The 20,103-nt window shown below is 41.9% G+C and overlaps 1 protein-coding gene across 10 annotated transcripts in view; it reads right to left on the minus strand.

Moving 5' to 3' along the window:
• LOC125456086 (adhesion G-protein coupled receptor D2) overlaps positions 1–20,103 on the minus strand; it is a 265,020-nt gene that overhangs the window by 213,903 nt on the left and 31,014 nt on the right. For all 10 annotated transcript variants that reach the window (XM_048538779.2, XM_048538785.2, XM_048538786.2 and 7 more), the window contains 7 exons: positions 17,119–17,230; positions 13,946–14,001; positions 13,179–13,305; positions 4,425–4,528; positions 4,076–4,178; positions 2,335–2,488; positions 792–925 (listed from right to left, as the gene is read on the minus strand). In XM_048538779.2, the coding sequence (XP_048394736.1) occupies positions 792–925; positions 2,335–2,488; positions 4,076–4,178; positions 4,425–4,528; positions 13,179–13,305; positions 13,946–14,001; positions 17,119–17,230 (790 nt within the window). The remainder of the gene's footprint in view (positions 1–791; positions 926–2,334; positions 2,489–4,075; positions 4,179–4,424; positions 4,529–13,178; positions 13,306–13,945; positions 14,002–17,118; positions 17,231–20,103) is intronic.

A 20,103-nucleotide genomic window follows, 5' to 3' on the forward strand; every position in this document is an offset into this window, starting at 1 on the left:
CAATAATCAGATAATATATTTTATTTGAACTTGACTGAAGTTAAGTGTTGGCCAGGTCACCAGGGGAATTCCTCCGGTCATCATTTAAAAATCACTGTGAGGATCTTTTACACCCGACTGAGAGGACAGGCTTGTTAACTTCAGTTTAACACCCATTAGATAGACTGCAGCAGTTCAAGGCAGCAGCTCAGCAATTTCTCAAGCGCAATTAGGGATAAGCAACAAATATTGGCCTTGCCCGCAGTCATCAAATCCCGTGGAAAAATAAGTTAAAAGCCATCCAATTGCACTGTTTCCTGCAGTACAATGTGAGTCAGCTCTGCTGGCTCACTGCAATTCGCGAGTGAACCTGCCCCACGACCCTGTGTCTCACAGCACAAAGTAAAATCTGAATGATCTCTGATACATCTCTGATAAATACATTGTGTGTCAGCATTATGTACCAGATTGAAACTAGGGAAGGTCTCAATGAAGAAAACTGGAAAAACACGACAACTGCCAACAGCGAGTGGTTAGCATCTGGAATGCAAGGCCTGAATTTTGTGGTGGAGTCAGCTTCAACTGTGGTTTTCAAATAATTATTCAGTTTCCTTTTGAAGAGAAACAAGGCTAAAGGAAAAATGACAAGGGTTTGGGACTGGCTGAGCTGTTCTTATAGAGAGGAAGCAATGGGCTGAACGGCCTCCTTCAGTGCTGTAGTTACCATATGATTCAGTGAATAGGTACACACACAGCATTGAGATTTTTAGCCTTAAAAGCTAACAAACTTTAAAGTATGACTGCATTCTTACCATAATGATGAAGATAACTGGCCCCACAAAGGCCCAAATCACTCCATTGTGAACATTCAACCAACAGTATCTGTCTGAAATGTACTTGTCATGTGCTGCTGCCAGTGTGATGGTCACTATTAGGACAGGGAGACCTAGATGAGAAATGCAAAAAATTGTTTCATCTGACCATAAGATAGTGGAGCAGAATGAGGCCATTCGGCCAATCAAGTCTGCTCCCCCATTCAAACATGGCTGATATTTCTCAACATCATTCTGCATTCTTCCCGTAACCCTTCATCACCTTACTGATCAAGAACCTATCTATCTCTGACTCAAATCCACTCAATGATATGACCTCCACAGCCCTCTGCAGCAATGAGTTCCATAGATCAACGACCTGATCGAAGAAATTCTTGATCTTAGTGGTGAATGGTCATCCCTTGACTCAGAGGCTGTTCCCTTAGGTCCTAGTCTCTGCTCTTCTCCACATCCACCCTATCCAGGCCTCTCAACATCCTGTAAGTTTTAATTCATTCTTCTAAACTCCATCGAGTATGGACCTAGAGTCCTCAGCTGCTCCTCATGCGACAAACCTTTCATCCTGGGATCATTTTTATAAACCTGCTCTGGACCCCTTCCAAGGTCAGTATATCTTTCCTTAAATATCAGCCTCAAAACTGCTCACAATATTCCAAATGCAGTCTGACCAGAGTCTTCTCCAGCCTCAGCAATACATCTCTGCTTTTGTACTCTCGCTCTCAAGAAATTATTGCTAACATTGTATTTCCTTCCTAGCTGCCAACCTAACCTATATGTTAACCTTGAGAGTCGTGACCTAGGGCTGCAAAGTCCCTTCGAGCTTCAGGTTTATGAAGCCTTTCCCAATTTAGAAAAATACTCTACACCTACTTCCTTCCTACCAAAATGCATAACCACACACTTTCCCACATTAATTTCCATCTGCCACTTCTTTGCTCACTCTCTGTCTAACCTGTCCAAGTCCTATTGTAGGCTCCCCACTTCCTCAACACTATCCGCCCCTCACCTATCTTTGAGTCATCTGATAACTTCGCAAAAATTCCCTCAGTTTCTTTGTCCAGATCCTTAATACATAATGTGAATAATTGTGGTCCCAAAGGTACCCGTATGAAAATCCACTAGTCACTGGCTGCCAACCTGAAAAAGACCCCCTTTATCCCCACCATCTGCCTGCTCCCAGTGGTCAATCATCTATCCATGGCAGCACATTGCACTGAACACCATGGGCTTTTACTTTACTCGGCAGCCTCCTGTGAGACCTTGTCATAGACCTTCTGGAATTCCAAATAGATCACATCCACGTGGTCTCGTTTTTCCAGCCTGCTTGTTACCTCTCAAAGAACACTAACAGATTTGTCAGGGATGATCTCCCCTTGATGAAGCTGTGCTGTCTCAACCCTATTTTACTGTGCACTTCCGAGTACCAAATGAAGGCAGGTTTGAACAAATCGAGAAGGTAATTACACATGATTTAGAAGCTACAGTCTCAACAGATATTGCGTGGAATCATCTCGAAACTTACCCCAACCTATAAGATAGTAATATTTCATTCTCCGCTCTTCACTTAAATTGACAGTAACCACTTTACTCCAGAGGAGCAGCCCCTCCACCATCATCCATGCAAAAGCAGCCATAAAGAACAAATGCAGAAGGGCAGTCACAGCTGTACAGGCAGTCTAGAGAGAAAAAGAGATAATAGATAAACTGTTTCGTGGTGAGTTTCTCCAACAATTTTAGTGCATTTTCTAACACTTGAGGTATTACATCCACCTGTAGCTGGTGCAAGCTGAGAAAGTGCTAAAATGTATGCTCTTCTATCAGAGGATCTGCTTACTATGCTTCACTTAGACTTTCTGGGCTTGGGTTTGGGCATGATTTTTAATCCATCCAGTAATTTACCCGAGATGAAGTAATATGTGCCATCAATACATGCGCCTGTGTTGTGAGTCCAGCTCTGACAGTTGCAACAACCCCCTCAAATTCAAGAAGTGCTCATTGCCAAAACATTAACTTTAAACCAGCTCCTCTACTACAACTTGACATCATTATCACTCCTGCTACACGTTCATCTGATCTATCCTCCTACTTTTGTAAACACTTGTGTGTGCCAACAGAAGCAATTTGGGTATTACTGCTAACTTATTAAATATCCTACTTGCTCCATAAACTGATCAGCAGAACCTTACCCCTTTTCCTACTTCTGCCATTAGCATTGATACGGGCCATGGCCCCTCCAGCTATCCACCATTGTAACTCTGCAATCCTTGACACTGAGAGCTGCGGAACAACATTACTATCTGGAGTGATGCCTACGAGTTGCAGAAACCTGACTGTTGAATACCCCATCACAATTGCTTACTTTATTTTCCTGACCTCGCACGTTCTCCCCCCCCCAACCAACTCCACTGCCAACCTCTACAGCTGAACCCTGGACAATGTCATGGATTTCACCCTGACTATACTTTTTAAAGGAACCATTACCTTCAATGAATGGAATGCCAAGTAGGCACAAGGTAACTATACTTGCTTTCAAATTGAAGAAAATCCTTCAAAACATCCAAGTCAGACATTATGCCAAGGATCCATTGGCTTACACAGCTGAACACAAAAGATTCAATAGAACTTCTTCAATGAAGTGCAATGAATATTTCTCCTTCAGCAAAATGAACTGAATAAAACGCTGGTCGCCATCTTATCACGGTTTCTACGATCTCACTGTGCACACATTGCTTACTACATTTCAATGCAAGTTCTTCTCGGATTGTCTACAATAATAAATACCTCAGGTAAACAGCCCATTGATAACTATTCTCTCTCATTTGTATGTCATCATGACATGACAAAATCGGTGTTGTTTTAAATGGTAAATACCAATGAGAGACACAGCCCCACTCAGTCACAGTCATCCACTGCTCATTCTATCTCTATTAAAACTGGAACTGGCAGGATGGAGTCAGAATTCAGACTTTTAACATGTTAATTCTCCCGCTGAACTATAGCTGCGCATCAAGGAGGACTTGGGAGAAATATAGAAGACTGTTGAGATTCAGTGATTATACTTCAAAGCACCAAGCTATAGGGCAGTAATATTCTAGTGTATGACCTCTATTCATAGTTGTCACGACACTGCTCAGCTGCCTGGACCACCTCATTTAGTTTTTATTACATTTCTGTTAAATAATTGGGTACCTCTTAGTATAATAACTGAGTATAATGATAGCTTAAAGTTGTTAGCATTACAGACGGCAACACTTTTAACATACCTCACTGTTTGTTGCTGAGTCACTGCTCAGTAATACCACCTGGGCTGCAATCAGAGCGACAAACAGGTTCTTGTGAATGGAGGTGCGGTCAGATTTTGGTATACTGGAGATTTAAACAAAGTCAAAACTTGAATCATTTTGCATTTTTTGTTACTTTATTGAAACATTAATCTGTTAACTCAACCATTGTCAAGAAAATATACAACTTGCTGGTAGTGCAGGAATAGTAACTATAGTTGACAACATGTCACACCATCCCAACGTTCTCATATCATGCAGTCAAACATTGCGTTTTAATTTAACAAGCCTTATCAATGTCTTTATAAAACAAATCAAATGGAATACTTACTCCAGCACTGTGAAAAGGGTCAAGGTCACCACTAGGGCACACAGAGAGGCTCCAGATCCAATGAATGTCAATTTATTTAGGATTATCTCTGTCTCGAAACCCCACTGTGTAAAACATTAGATCAACAAAATGTTGCTGGAAACTGTTGATTTAGTAAAATACATTACAGTAGATATTTCATTACTGTCATTTTACATTCCAGAACATGCACAATTATCAGAACTATGCCCATACAGCAGTGCATAAAGTATATGCTGCAGTACAAAACCCATTTTGTCATAAGTTTGCTCTGCACCCTCCAGTGAAAAGAGTATTAGGGCCAAGTGATGAGTTGAGGTAGCCCGCATCACAGGGACACCATCATGGATCATGCATTGCTGAAACATTTCCCAAATAAGCCTTCGATACACCCACACAATTTCCTCACATTTGTCAATCTACAGAGAATGATGTACCATCCAAATGTGCATAACAGCAAGTACCACGTAGCTAAAAACCACATGACTCAAAAAAATGTTGTACTATGACATAGATATGCCAGGATATGACAATTTCCAATTAGAGATAATCTAACCTCCATCCCTTGACATTCAATTATGTTATCACAATCAACATTTTCAAATGGACTCACTACATAAATACATGTCAGAGACTAGGAATACTGCCATGAGTCACCCACCTCCTCATTCGCAAAGCCTGTCCACCATCTACAAGGCACAAGTCAGGAATGTGATGGAATACTCCTCACTGAGCTGGATGACTGCAGCTCCGACGACACTCAGAAAGCTTCACACCATCCAGAACAAAGCAGCCCACTCGATTCGCACCACATCCACAAACATCCACTGCCTCCAACACAGGTACTGAGGAACAGCTGTGCTTACTACCTACAAGATGCACTGAAGAAATTGATTAAAGATCCTTAGTCAGCATCTTCCAATCCCACGACCACTTCCATTCAGGAAGGCAAGTGCATGAGATACATGGGAACACAGCCACCTGCAAATTCATCTCCAAGTCATTCTCCACCCTGACGTAGAAACATATCACCGCTCCTTCACTGTCATTGGGTCAACATGGAGGAATTCCCTCCCGAACAGCACTGTGCATCTACTTACAGCAAATTACACAGTGGTTCAAGGCAGCAGCTCACCACCACTTTCCCAAGGCCAACTAGGAATGGGCAATCAATGCTGGCCAGCCAGCCACTCCCACGTTCCCATGAGAAGAAAAAATCTAGACCTGCACTCTTAAGACAATTATAATGGAGTCAGTGCAGCCAGACAATTATGCAGGTGTAAGGTACAGTAACATCGATAAGCACAGAATCCAGACTATGAGTGCGAGCTTACTTAACCTTGTAAATAGTTAATGATGCAAATAAATCTCAGATACCTGACTGCAGAATCGTTAAATCATCTGAGATCATATGTTATGCAGGCTAACATTTGCAGTTTTCTACATTTAAAATGTGAACCATTTCCACCATTTTTTTTCCCCAAGAAAAGTCCATGTGATTGCAATGATGAATGCCATCTATAGGCAAAAACCTGCCAATGCAAGTCTGTAAATCTTAAAGGGGCAGCAACTTACATTTAAAAGAGAACAGAATAACACCACACTGCAATGTAGATTCTTACACTGGCATTTTAAACATAAAGGCACAGAAAATATGGAAAGCAAATATCTAACCCTCGATGATAAGACAGGGCACAGTGACTCAGTAGTTTGCACTGCTGTCACACAGCACCAGGGGCTTGTGTTCCAATCTACCCTCGTGTGACCATCTGTGTGGAGTTTGCACATTCTCCTCGTGTCTGCGTGGGTTTCCTCCCACAGTCCAAAGATGTGCGGGCTAGGTGGATTGGCCATGCTCAATTGCCCGTAGTGTTCAGGGGTGTGTGGGTTAGATGGATTCGCCATGGGGGTTACAGGGATGGGGAGGTGGGGTGGTTAGATGCTCTTCAGAGAGTTACTGCAGACTTGTTCGGCTGAACGGCCTGTTTCCACACTGTTGGGATTCAGAGAAAGATTGATTCACCTTTGTCATTAAGACCATTAAAGATAGTCCATCAAGTCTGCTTCGCTATTCAATTAGATCATGGCCCATCAGATAATTCTCAACTCCTTTTTCCCCAGAACCATTGATTCCCTTATTGATTGAAAATCAGTCTATCTTACTTTTGAATATATTTATTGACTCAGCCTCGACAGCCCAGTATGGTAAAGGAATTCCATAGATTCACATCCCTCTAAAAGAGAAGAAATTCCTTTTCATCACTGTGTTATATATGTGTGCCCTTTATTCTGACATTCTGCCATCTCATCCTGGACTCTCCCACAAGGGGAAACATCATTTTCACATCTATCCTCTCAAGTACACCAGGAATCTTGTATGTTTCAATAACAGCACCTCTCGTTTTTCTAAACTCCAATGAGTCTCAATCTACTCAATGTCTCTTTATAAGACAGTCCCATCATACCTGCTATCGGCCGAGTGAGACTTCGCTGGACTGCCTCCCATGTCAATACATGGTGCCTTAAATAAGGACCCCAAAGTAGTTCTCTATATTCTAGCTGTAGCCTGACTCGTGTGGCTTTAGTCAAACCTTCCTATTTTTACACTCTACTCTCTATGAAAAAAAAACCAACTTGTCATTTGCCTTCTCTATTACCCGCAGAACTTGTACACTAGCTTTTTGTGATCCCTGGTCAAGGCTCAGTTCGCTTCACATATTATCAAATAACTGGCATAGAACAGCAGGTAGGCAAAAGCATCCTCATTTTGGGTCGTGAAAGGTGAGGGCAACTAAAATCTGCTGGTATTCCTTACAACGATTGCAAAGATCCTGAAGAGACATTCCAGAGTTTAGAAGGCCAACTTTGTTTTAAGTTACCTTCAAGATACACATTTGAGATCATGTCATACCACCTATAGCCAGGTGAAATGGTCGACCAATTCACAGGCAGGTGTCAATGCACAAGGAACAGCACGTGATTTCTCCACAGCTAAAGGTTTACGGAGCTGGTTATTTCCCGACATCCATTGAGTCTTTCCGAAAGGTACTTCGGGGCAAACCTAAGGAACTTATCACTGACATTCTGCCAGAAGAAGCACACAAGTACAAAACAACTGCCACAGGCCAGCAGCATCTGCAAGTGTCTGCGTCTGAGACAGCCATTACTACTGTTAAGTTGTGAAGCAGAACATCCATATCTTGCAGGAATTGAGCTTGTCTCACTCACCATGCCAATGCCCAGCATTTTGTGACATACGCAAGCTATGGTTATAGTAGCACATTGGACTGTAATGTGTAGGAAGTCCAGTTGTCCAGAGAAAACCAAAATGCAAAACAATGCTCTGTAGCAGCATGTGCAGAAAAGATAACCAACAAAAAATATCAGAGGAGCTTCCAAAGTTCTATCCATGGCGTCCAAGCTCATTAATCAAATCCAAGAGGTAACTACAATCTTACTGCATGCACTATACACCAATATTAACACTGGACTAAGTGCGAAAATCATCTCTTTACACATCTTACACAAGATGTGTAGAGTCAGAACGTGTAGAATCTGTGTGGGTAGAATTGAGGAACCACAAAAAAAATCACCCTGATGGGAATTACGTACAGGCCTCTTAGCAATAGTCTAGAAATGTTGCAGAAAGTAAATCAGAAGTTAGAAAAGGCATGTGAGACAGACACTATTATAATAATTATGGAGGAGTTCAATATTAAGGTGGACTGGGAAAATCAGATTAGTAGCAGTTCTGAAGAAAAGGAATTCGTGAAATGTCCGCAAGACTTGTTTTGCCATATTGATCGCAAATTAATAGGAATGATCTGTCAAGAACATCTCACCAGTGCAACTGCAGCACTATGATGCCACCACTTGTGAAGATCCAAGGATAGAATTTAGAATTACCAAATTTGCCATGTTACCAAATGACTATTTACAAGGCTCTTAGCTGACATCCTAATCCTAAGAACAAAAATACGCCTTTCACCCAACAAGTGGATATTACTGAGCCTGAGCAAGAAGATAGTCTGAACTTCAAACCTATTATTTTGGTCATGGCCAAACCGAGCAGAATCACCAAACCACATTAGTTGACGACCAGCTGCAACATCTCCAAAACAGTACCACCTACAGGGGTTCTCGATGCATCCAGTAGGCCCCCAAGCTGGTACAAAAATACTGAACAACTGAAAGTGCTGTAAATCAGAAACAAAAATCAAAATTGCTGGAAAAGCTCAGCAGTTCTGGCAGCAGGGAAATCAGAGTTAATGCTTTGAGTCAACTGAACCTTCCTCAGAACACTGGACCTTAAGCATTAACTCTGATTTCACTACACACATGCCACCAGGCCTGCTGAGCTTCCCGAAGCTGGTACATTTGTTTTGGTTACTTGGAGATGCACAAGGACTCTCCAGCAATACAACCTTTAGCAAACAACATCATTCTATAACCTCTTTGTCAAGACATCCTGGACCACACACACACAGAGGTCATGGGGTGGGGGTGTCCAGAAAACAAAACAAGAGATTGGCACATGAATCCATATATCAGCTTGGCATTAATAAGGACAATAAGGACATATCAATTTCATCAAACTCAACAGTCAAGACTGCCTTTCCTTTCACCTGAGATTCCTTCTGAATCATGATCCAAGGTTGAAACTGATATTTTCCATGTACAAGAACACAATTACACTCTTAGGACTGGCCTTTGATATTGGTCATGGACAAAATGCTAGAGCCCACTATTAAAGGATTAATGACGCAGCACGTGGAAAACAGTGCCAAAATTGAACATAGTCAGCATGGATTTATGATAAAGGAAATCAAGCTTGACAAATTTACTGTTTTCTTTGTTGTAAAGGCAGAGGTGATGAACTTGCTACTGGAGACAGCCTAAGTCAACAAATTAGTAGGCCTGAAGATTTTTTTCGAAAACAGTCGTAACAACGGAAGAGGACTGGCAAGTTCTCACAGACCAGGCTTTTTAGTTTTTTATGGCTATTGCAATCAGAAGCTGTTTGGGGTCTCAGAAGGGTTGGAAGCTTCAGTAAATGATTTCTCGCTGTTGCATTCTCTGAAATCTCTCAATGCTGTTTTCTACTGCATTGGACAACTCCATGTGACATTCTGTGTCTGAAATTACCTTTTTGCCAAGAGGTGTGTTTATGGGATGTTATTATATTGGAACAGTTAGATAGTAATAGGTACTGTACCTCTTCTTCAGTTAAGTTTTCCAATAGATGAGTTATTCTCAATTCCTCTTTCTTTTGTTTGTATTTTCACTATAGTGTTTAAATAAATTGTGTTCTGCTTAATATTGAGTAGTTTGACAAGTCACATCGCATCCGGAACATGCACTTCACATCTACCTTGAAAATAAGAATAGTTAGGGTCCAGGCTTCCTTCAAAATATTTTGAGGGGGCCTGGTCTGCTCCACAAGGAGGGGCAGCCAGTGGATGTAATTTACTTGAACTTTGAGGTTTTCAATAAGGTCACACATAAGCGATTACGGTAAAATTAAAGTTCATTGGATTTGGGGAGTGTACTGACACAGATAGACAACTGGTTGGCAGACAGGAAACAAGGAGCAAGAACGAATGAGTCATTTTCTGAATGGCAGCCAGGGATTGGTGGGGTACAGTAGGGAACATTGTTTAGACCCCCAGTTATTCCTAATATATATTAATGATTTGAATGACGGGACAAAATATAATATCTCAAGTTGGTGGATGATACAAAGTTGGATGGAAGAGTGAGCTGTGAGGATATGCAGAGATGTTTCAGTCAGCTTTGGGCATGCCGAGTGACTGAGAGAACAAATGACAGGTGAAACATAACGTGGATAAGTGTAAGTTTATCCACTCTGGGAGCAAAAACTCAGACAGATTGTTATCTTAGTGGCGGTAAATCAGGAATGGGGGAGGTGGAATGAGACCTGGATGTCCTCGTACATGAGTCACTGAAAATATGCAGCAACCGGTGAAGAAGACCAAATGGTATGAGGGCCTTCATGGTGACAGGGTTCAAGTACAGGAGAGGGATTTCTTGCTGCAATTATACAGGGTCTTCATGAGATCACACTCGGAGTACTGTGTGCAATTTTAGTATCCTTAACTGGGGAAGGATGTTCTAGCTATGGCGGTAGTATGTTCACCAGAATGATTCCTTGGATGGCAGCATTACGCAGCTGGGCAGAGTAATTGTGAAGTGGGAGGCAGGAAGCTAAAATGTCTGGTTCCTTTCAGAGATATGTGCTTTGTCAGCAGTGAGCATTTTTTTAAAAAAAACTTTCAATGTCTGTGAGCAGCAGCTGGAGTTGCCAGTACGTACAGCCTCAAAAAGTGAAACAAGTGTATCAAAAATGTTGTACAAGCGGCAGGCAAATGTTTTGAAGTTGTGGCAAGTTTGAATTTGGCCAATCAATTTAAACGAAGCACCTACATATAGAAAGCCAATTGAATTTAAATTTGAGGATGTTGACAACCTGAAACTAACCCTGTTATAAGAATTTGATTATGTCATTATGGGTATATAAGACGAGGGCATTGGGAAAATCAGGGAGAGCCAACTGCCATCTTAAAAGAGAAAGTCAGACTTAGCACCATTCGGCTCTCAGAGAAAGCCCATCTAATTAATCAAAGGTACCACGGTATCCTCATTGAAGATATTGTAGAGATAAGACACCCCTGACAGCAGAATTAACAGAAGACAGGTTTTTTTTGTGAAAAGTGTGGAGATGTCAGAACATTGCAGGAGACAGCCAGTGCAATCTTGGAGACATTAAGTTAGAACATAGAACATAGAACATTACAGCACAGTACAGGCCCTTCGGCCCTCGATGTTGTGCCGACCTGTCATACCGATCTCAAGCCCATCTAACCTACACTATTCCATGTACGTCCATATGCTTGTCCAATGACAACTTAAATGTACCTAAAGTTGGCGAAACTACTACCGTTGCAGGCAAAGCGTTCCATTCCCTTACTACTCTCTGAGTAAAGAAACTATAAGAAACATTAAGTTGTAATTTATTGCTTCTCATTAATTGGGTTTCTATGAGTAGGACTTGTTAATACTTAAACAGCATTCCTGTAGAATTTAGACCAGTTAGGGATTAGTTAGTAGCCTAAGGGGCAATTGTTGGCTAGTTAGTAAATTTTGTTAATTTGTTCCTTATTGGGTTAAATAAATTGTTTCTTGTTACCTGCAAAGTGGAGGTTAGGGATTTTCTTTCTTTTAAACAATGTTTTAATAGATTACGAAGGGAAAGACAAGCTTCTCTGGGTGTTTCAGGAGTAATAACTAGAGTGGAACCCCTACCCCTGCGTAACAGATTGGGGCGTGTGTTTTAGTTTAATTATCAGGATGGGTTTGGCCATTTCCCCATTGTAACAGTGGTCCTGACGTGTGAATAAAGATTGAATCCGTTTGGACAAATTCACTGGAGATTAGAAGAATGAGAGGAGACTGAACAGAAATCTATCAAATGCTAACAGGACTAAACAGGATAAACGCAGGAAGGTAACGTAAAAGTAAAATCACTATCATCTTAGCAGACCGTAGAGCTGCTCTCCCATTAGGGAGAGAGATGACCAGTAGCGTAACCTGAGGGCCACCACACCTCTGGTAATGGGAGAGCTTAGAAAGTAAGCCCTTCATAGTTATTTCAACTGCAAAAATCAAACTCACATAGTTTTCATCACTCTTCACTGCAAACCAGCTAACTGACTGCCATCATGACAATGACTACAGAAATATGGTCCCAATGACCAGGGAGTTCATAACCAGGATCACAGTCTAACGATGTGAGATTGGCCATTTAGGGCTGAAATGAGGAGAAGTTTCTTCACCTGGTGTGTGGTGAGCTTGTGTGCTACAGAATGACAGCGAGGCCAAAACATTGAATATTTTCGAGGAGCACAGGTAGTTCTTCAGGCTAAAGGGATCAAAGGAGAAAATGGGGACAGGGTACTGAATTGGACAGTCAGTCATGATCATGTTGAATGGAGTAGCAGACTTGAAGGGCAGAAAAGCCTACTTCTGCTCTAATTTTCTGTGTTTCTATTTTCACTGATTAATGTTACACGAAACAATCCATGTGTGTAACTGACTACAAGGAAATGAATTGGGAAATTACACATCAAAAATAACAAAAAGTTCAAACATTCTTATAAAACAAATCATGCACTTTTGCAAATAAAGTTATGAATATGGCAAACATCAGTTATCCTGATAATTTATTTTTCTTTTGGTCTGATTTCACTTAACGTGGGGCCATAAATGATTTCTTTGTTGCTTTTCTCTATGCAGCGAGCACTTTTATTCAGAACCAGCCATGTTTAGACAGTGTCTCACAAGCAGACAAACCTTATTAATGTGTGTGAAAAGTGTCAGATTGGTACACTGGTTATGTTAGGTTGTCAGGAAAGCTTTATTGGTTCAATGTTGCAAATGTTCAACTGAGTGTTAATCCACACACACAAGCTCCACATTGTTTCCAAAGTGGAAAATTATTTCTAGTCAGGTCTATCAACACATCAATCTCAATTAGTCAGTCAAATTGTGAAATCCAGACTGGTTCACACCAGACTCCATATAGATGACAAAAAGGGAAATGGATGTCAATTCCCACACATTACTCAAATAAGCAGACCACGATGGAAAAACAATCCCTTGGGCTATTTCTTCGATGGCAGGGAACGTGCACTCTCCTCCCTTTAAATGTAAACCTACCTGTACTTCTGTGAACTGCATTAACACAGCGAAGTTGGTTGTGTGGTTACAGAAGCAGACTGTGATCTCAGATTCAAATTTAATCACTTGGCAACCTTGGTTTGACCATCCAGCATACTGTCCATCTCTGAAATAAACATTACAAAAACATACAACTTCTGAACAATACAAATTGTTTTCGGCTTTTGAATCATCCAATAAGTCAATGCTTTGTCAAAATCAGAGGTTAACTGTGGTACAGATATCTATTTTGACAGTACGCACTGAACACTTGAAGGAAATGAACAAGGAAATGTCTTACCGAATATAGAATTGAATCAGCAGAGATTCATGCAAATTAACATTAATTCAGTTCATTTCTACTTCAAGTTCACAGCAATATTAATTGCCTTAATGTCAACAGGGAGAAAAGGGGACAGATTTCTCCTCTTGACCTGTAACCAGGAGCCCCAGCTGGATTTGAGGAGTTTATTTTCCCTCTTTTTCTCATTGCAAGGAAAAATGTTGTGGAAATCTATGTTCGTCACACAGCAATTTTTTTCCCCACTAACAATTGAAAATGCCAGAAAGCATTTTCCAATTGCAACACCCACAGACTGATGACAATTTGATACTTTAACCAATTGGGATAAACTATGACAGATAGCACCCAGAGTTAAAATAGGAATACGTGTGTATTTACCTTCAGGATAATGGGGCACCTACATTATAAGGAATTTCCCCAATCCTTACAAAATACAGTGGTTTTCAAATATCAGGGTACTTACAGAAGTCTGAAGTCCCAAAACACACAAGCTGGGATGGCCACTTTTGAATATCCAACCTTGAAAAAGAACATAACACAATTGTTGTGTCAAACTTCACACTCAAATCAGTACTGGAATTCAGCAATGCTATCTTTTGATTTACTCATGCAAGACTGTGTATTTGCATCTGCACTGAACGACATACAAGATTGTGGAGGGAAATATGTGCACGAGATCGACCACCTTCAATATCCTCCAAATAAACCTGGGATATCAGAAGAAAATTGTCTTTGACCAAATGGCAATCCCAAAGGATGACTGTTATCTGAATGGCGATGTCACACAGCTGCATTAGAGTTGTTGAACTGGGGTTGAAAAAAGGAAGGAAAATATATTATTTAATTCATTCAAGGGACATGGGCATCGGTGGTGAGGCCAGCATTTAGCGCCTATTCCTATTTGCCTTGGAAAAGGTGGTCAGTTGCCTTCTTGAACTACTGCAGTCCTCAGAGTGCAAGGGCCCACAGTGCTATAAGGAAGGGACTTTCAGGAATTTAATTCAGTGACAGTGAATGAATGATGAGACCATTTCAAGTTCAGATATACTGTGACTTAGAGGAAACCAGCAGGTGGTGCTATTCGCATGTATCTGTTGCCCTCATCCTTTTAGACGATAGAGCACAGGAGCTTTACAAGCACCATTGAAGGAGCCAGAGTGAGATAGTGCAGTGCATCTTGCTGATGGTACACACTGCTGCCATTGTGGTTTGGTGATGAAGAGAGCAAAGATTGAAGGTTGTGGTCAGGAAGCCAATCAAATAGGTCGCTTTATCCCAGATGGTGTTGAGCCTTTTGAATGTTGTTGGAGGTGCACTCATTCAGGCAAGTGCTTAGCAACCTATCACACTCCTGACTGGTGCCTCGTGAATGGCGTCTAAGCATTGGGTGACAGGAGGTAAGTTAGTCACCACATTCCTAGCCTCTGACCTGCCATTGGAGCCACAGTATTTATGTAAGAACGTAGGACATAGGAACAGCTGTTTAGCCCTCGAGCCTGCTCTGTCATTCCATAGGGTGATGGCCAATCCAGCATTCCTCACATCCACTTTGGTGCCTTTTCTCGAAAACCCTTGATTCCCCAACTGATCAAGAACCTATCTATCTCAGCCTTAAATATACACATTGGACTCTATCCCTACACCTGTCTGTGGTGAGGAGTTCCAAAGACCACAACCCTCAGAGAAGAAATTCCTCCTCATCTCAGTCCTAAATTGGCATCGCTTAATTCTGAGACCACGCCCTCTGCTCCTAGACTCTGAGGAAGGGAAACATCCTCTCAGCATTTACCCTTAAGTATCCTATACGTTTCAGTGAGATCACTTCTAATTCTCCTAAACTCCAGTAAGCAGAGTCCCAACTTGTTTAACCTTTGGGCACAGAGGATAATTCCTCCAACCCAAGATCACTCTCATGAATGTTCTACAAACTGCCTCCAATGAAATAATATATTTTCTTAAATGGGAGGACCAAAACTGATCACAGTACTCCAGGTGTGGTCTCACCAACACATTGTACAGTACTTCCCTACTCTAATACTCCAAGCCCCTTGAAATAAAGGGCAACATCCCATTAACCTTCCCGATTAGCTGCTGCATCTATGTACTAGCTCTTTGTATTACATGCACCAGAGTCTTAGTGAGCTCCTTATAGTGGTTAGTCCAGTTCAGTTTCTGGTCAGTGGTTACCCTGACGCTGTTGATAGGTGGGGGGATTTGTTGGGGCGAGGGATCAATGATGGTATTGAATGTTAAGAAACAACAAATAGATTCTTTCTTGGTGGAGGTGATCATTATTTGGTACATTTGCGGTGCAACAGAGCCACAGCTAACAGCTGAGAGACAGCATCCAAGTTTCAGTGTTAAGATTGTCCGAAAAGGAAGTTTTAATTTGTAGAGATAGCAGGAACCCAATGCTGGAGTCAGAGACAACAGCGTGGAGCTGGGGGAAACACAGCAGGCCCAACCCGAAACCCCAACCTTCCTGCTCCTCTGCTGCTGCCTGGCCTGCTGAGTTCCTCCAGCACCATGCTGTCTTTTTTTGCAGTTCATCACGTCATACCCAGGATTACTTGATACAGAGACCAGGTGCATATAAAGGTAAAGGAAAAGTCATCAGAGTCTTTCAGGACCACAGGCTGCTCTCGCATTTAACCTGAGGATGACCACGCCTCAGGCAAAGGAGACGGTGAGAAGGTGGGACCAACCCCTTTACCAGGTATATACGAACAGCCGCACATATATGTTAATTCTAATGAATTGGGACAGAAAAGTGTGCAATCTGCCAAATCTGTCTGGCAAAGTCAAAACCATATCAGACACAAAAAATTAAGATTTTGTGGGTTTTGTGAACTTAGATAAATGTAAAGTGATGGGGCTACTTCGACCAGTTGGTATTTTCCAAATGCTCCAAAATGAACAGTTCCCTTGATAACTGGAACGTTTTGTGGTGTATGTGTGATGTAGAGACCCTGCCCAATACAGAGAAACAAAAACCCAACTATTCCCACTGAAACTCCACAAGTGTGGTTGAGTTATCACTGCCTGTGAAATTAGAAAATGACAGTGAGTCAAGGATTGTGTTAGAAACAATGACATGCTTTACAAGGAAACGGACACAGAATTTTGAAGCAGACATCATATACACTGAAAGGAAGATTAATTAGTGTGCATGTACAGCATGCTTTGGCTTGTTAATGTAGTCCTAAACCAACTAATTCAACTTGGATGATTGAGCTGTAGATCTATCATAATGCAAGAGCATGGTTCCAGGTATCTTAACCTATTGAGAAGAATTAGAAGCTTTGAGGCTCTTCTGGTTCAAGAATTAGATGATAACAGTTTTTTTTGGTCAATAGAGAGCAAATGTAAAATAAGCCAAAAACAGCAAAGGGTATGAACTCTTTTCAATTACGAAATAAAACAAACTGTCTTCCAACAATCTGTTCCTCATAACTGAGGAGATTTTTCTACGGTATCCAAAAAAAAACCTCTGTCTTACAGAAAAGTCACAATTCCAGGTTGCTTTGAGGAATGCAATTAAATATGTAATAGCTCTTTCAACCCTGGACTTCAGAAGTGTTAAACGTTATGAATGTAGTTCGAATCAAGCCTGACGAACATTCTCAATCTACTTACCACAGGCCTGTGAGAGAGAGAGTACTGCACAGCTGTGGGGACATTTCTTGCTTTGACTGGATCACGTACAGTCGAAGAGATAACAGCGGTTTGAAGTTGACTTGTCTGCAAACTGGAATCATAACACATCACGTTATATTGACGTTAATACAGCAAAACCACAAACTCCCCAGTGATACTTTCTGTCATCTGTTTTCCAATTTTTGGAACAGTTAACAGTTCTTTTTTAGATATCGTAGTGGTCTATTTGTCTGTTAACTGATTTATTACATTTAATTATTACAACAATTTAATGAAATGTACTCATGACACAAGAACTACTTGGTAGCTTTTAAAATCCTGCAATCTCATGCCCAAGTGTCCTTCTACTGTTATTAAATTCATATGGAGCAGTGCATAAGAGGGTGTAAATTAAAAGCAGATCATTCACAAACAAAGAACAAAAAAAATACAGCACAGGAACAGGCCATTTGGCCCTCCAAGCTTGTGCTGGCACTTTTGTCTTTCCATATTAAAACAGTCTGCACTGACAGGATCCATATCCCTCTATTCCCTACTTGAATGCTGCTGTTGTGATTGCTTCCACCACCTTGCCTGACAGTGCGTTACAGGTACTCGCCACCCTTTGTGGGGAAAAACTTGCCTCGCACATCTCTTTTAAATACCCCCCTCCCCGCAGCTTGAGCCTGCGTCCCTAGTAAGTGACCCCTTCTCCCTGCGAAAAACCCTCATACTTGTCATTCTATCCATGCCATTCACAATCTTCTAAGAGGTCACCCCTCAACTTCCTGCCTTCCAGTGAAAACAAACCAAGTCTATCCACCCTTTTTTCAGAGTTAATATCCCCTGTACCAGGCACCATCCTGGTAAACCTTCTCTCTCCCCACTCCAAAGCATCCACATCTTTCTGGTTACACGGTGATGAGAACTGTACACAACATTCCAAATGTGGCCTAAATAAAGTCTATAAAGCTGCAGCATGACTTGTCTATCATTATACTCAATGCCCCTTCCAATGAAGGTAAGCATGCCACAAACCTTTTACGACCTAATCTACCTGTGCTGCCACCTTCAGAAATCTGTGGACCTGCACACTTGGATCCCTCTGCATATCAATACTCCTCAGGGTTCTGCCATTCACTGTATAATTTCCACCTGTACTTGACCTTCCTTCCAAAATGCATCACCTCACATTTGTCCGGATTAAACTCCATCTGCCATTTTTCTGGCCATACCTCCAACTGATCTATGTCCTTCTGTATCATCTGACAACCCTCCTCACTATCTGCAACTCCACCGATCATTGTACAGTCCACAAACTCACTAATTAAATCAGTCACGTTTTCCTCCAAATCATTTCTGTAAGCCATGAACAGCACAGGTCCCAATACTGATACCAATGGAACACCACTAGTCTCAACCCTCCATTCTGAAAAGCATCCTTCCACCGCTTCCCTCTGTCTCCCATGACTGAGCCAGTTCTGTATCCATCTTGCCAGTTCACCCTAAACACTGTGACTTCACCTTTCATACCAGTCTCCAGGAGGCACCTTGTCAAAAGGTTTCACTGAAGTCCACATAGACAAAGTCAACTGCTTATCCCTCATCAACCATCTTTATCACCGCCTCAAAAAGCTCGATCAAGTTAGTGAGGCACAACCTCATTCGCACAAACTCATGATGTCAATCACTAATAAGTCCATTGCGTATAGATCGCATTCATGAGAATATTTTCCAATAATTTCTCTACCACTGACATGAGGCTCACAGGCCTGTAATTTCCTGGATTATCCCTGTTACCCTTCTTAAACAGTGGAACAACATTGGCTATTCTCCAGTGCTCTGGGACCTTCACCTGTGACTAAAGAGGATACAAAGTTGTCTGTCAATGCCCCAGCAATTTGATCTCTTGCCCCTCACAATAATCTGGGATCAATCCCAACAGGACTGGGGGACTTATCTATGTCAATACGTTTTAAGACACATAACACCTCCTCCTTTTCAATAACAATTTGGCTTAGAAACTCAACACTCCCTTCCCCGAGGTCATCCGCCATCAATTCCTTCTCTTCGGTGAATAACAACACAAAGTATTCATTTAGGATCTCACCTACCTCTTCTGGCTCCCCACATAGATTCCCTCACTCACCCTTGAGGTCTAACTTTTTCCCGATCTACCCTCTATTTTTCTTATGTATGAATAAGCAGCCTTGGGATTCTCCTCAAACCCATTTGCTAATAACTTTCATGGCCCTTTTAGCCCTTCTAATTTGTTGTTTAAGTTATTTCCTACTTTCCTCATATACTTGAAGGGCTTTAACAGTTGCCATCCTCCTAGGCCTTACATATGCTTCCTTTCCCATTTTCGCCAAAGTCACAACATCCCTGATCAGAGAGAGTAGGAATTGCCGATGCTGGAGAATCTGAGATAACAAGGTGTACAGCTGGGTGAACACAGCAGGCCAAGCAGCACCAGAGGAGCAGGAAAGCTGATGTTTCGGACCAAGACCCTTCATCAGAAATGGGGGAGGGGAATGGGTTCTGAAATAAATAGGGAGAGAGGGGAAGGCAGATAGAAGATCAATAGAGGAGAAGATAGGTGGAGAGGAGACAGACAGGTCAAAGAGGCAGGGATGGACCCAGTAAAGGTGAGTGTAGGTAGGGAGGAGATAGGTCAGTCCAGGGAGGACAGACAGGTCAAGGGGGCAGGATGAGAATAGGAGGCAGGAGATGGGGGTGGGACTTGAGATGGGAGGAGGGGATAGGTGGGAGGAAGAACAGGTTAAGGAGAAGAGCTGGGCTGGTTTTGGGATGAGATCGGGGGAGGGGAGATTTTGAAGCTTGTGAAGTCCACATTGATACCATTGGGCTGCAGGGTTCCCAAGCGGCCTAAGAGTTGCTGTTCCTGCAACCATCGGGTGGCATCATTGTGGCACTGCAGGCCCAGGGTGTACATGTCATCTGAGGAATGGGAGGGGGAGTTGA

This window comes from Stegostoma tigrinum, chromosome 8, assembly GCF_030684315.1.
Source record: "Stegostoma tigrinum isolate sSteTig4 chromosome 8, sSteTig4.hap1, whole genome shotgun sequence".
Classification (NCBI taxonomy): Eukaryota; Metazoa; Chordata; class Chondrichthyes; order Orectolobiformes; family Stegostomatidae; genus Stegostoma; species Stegostoma tigrinum.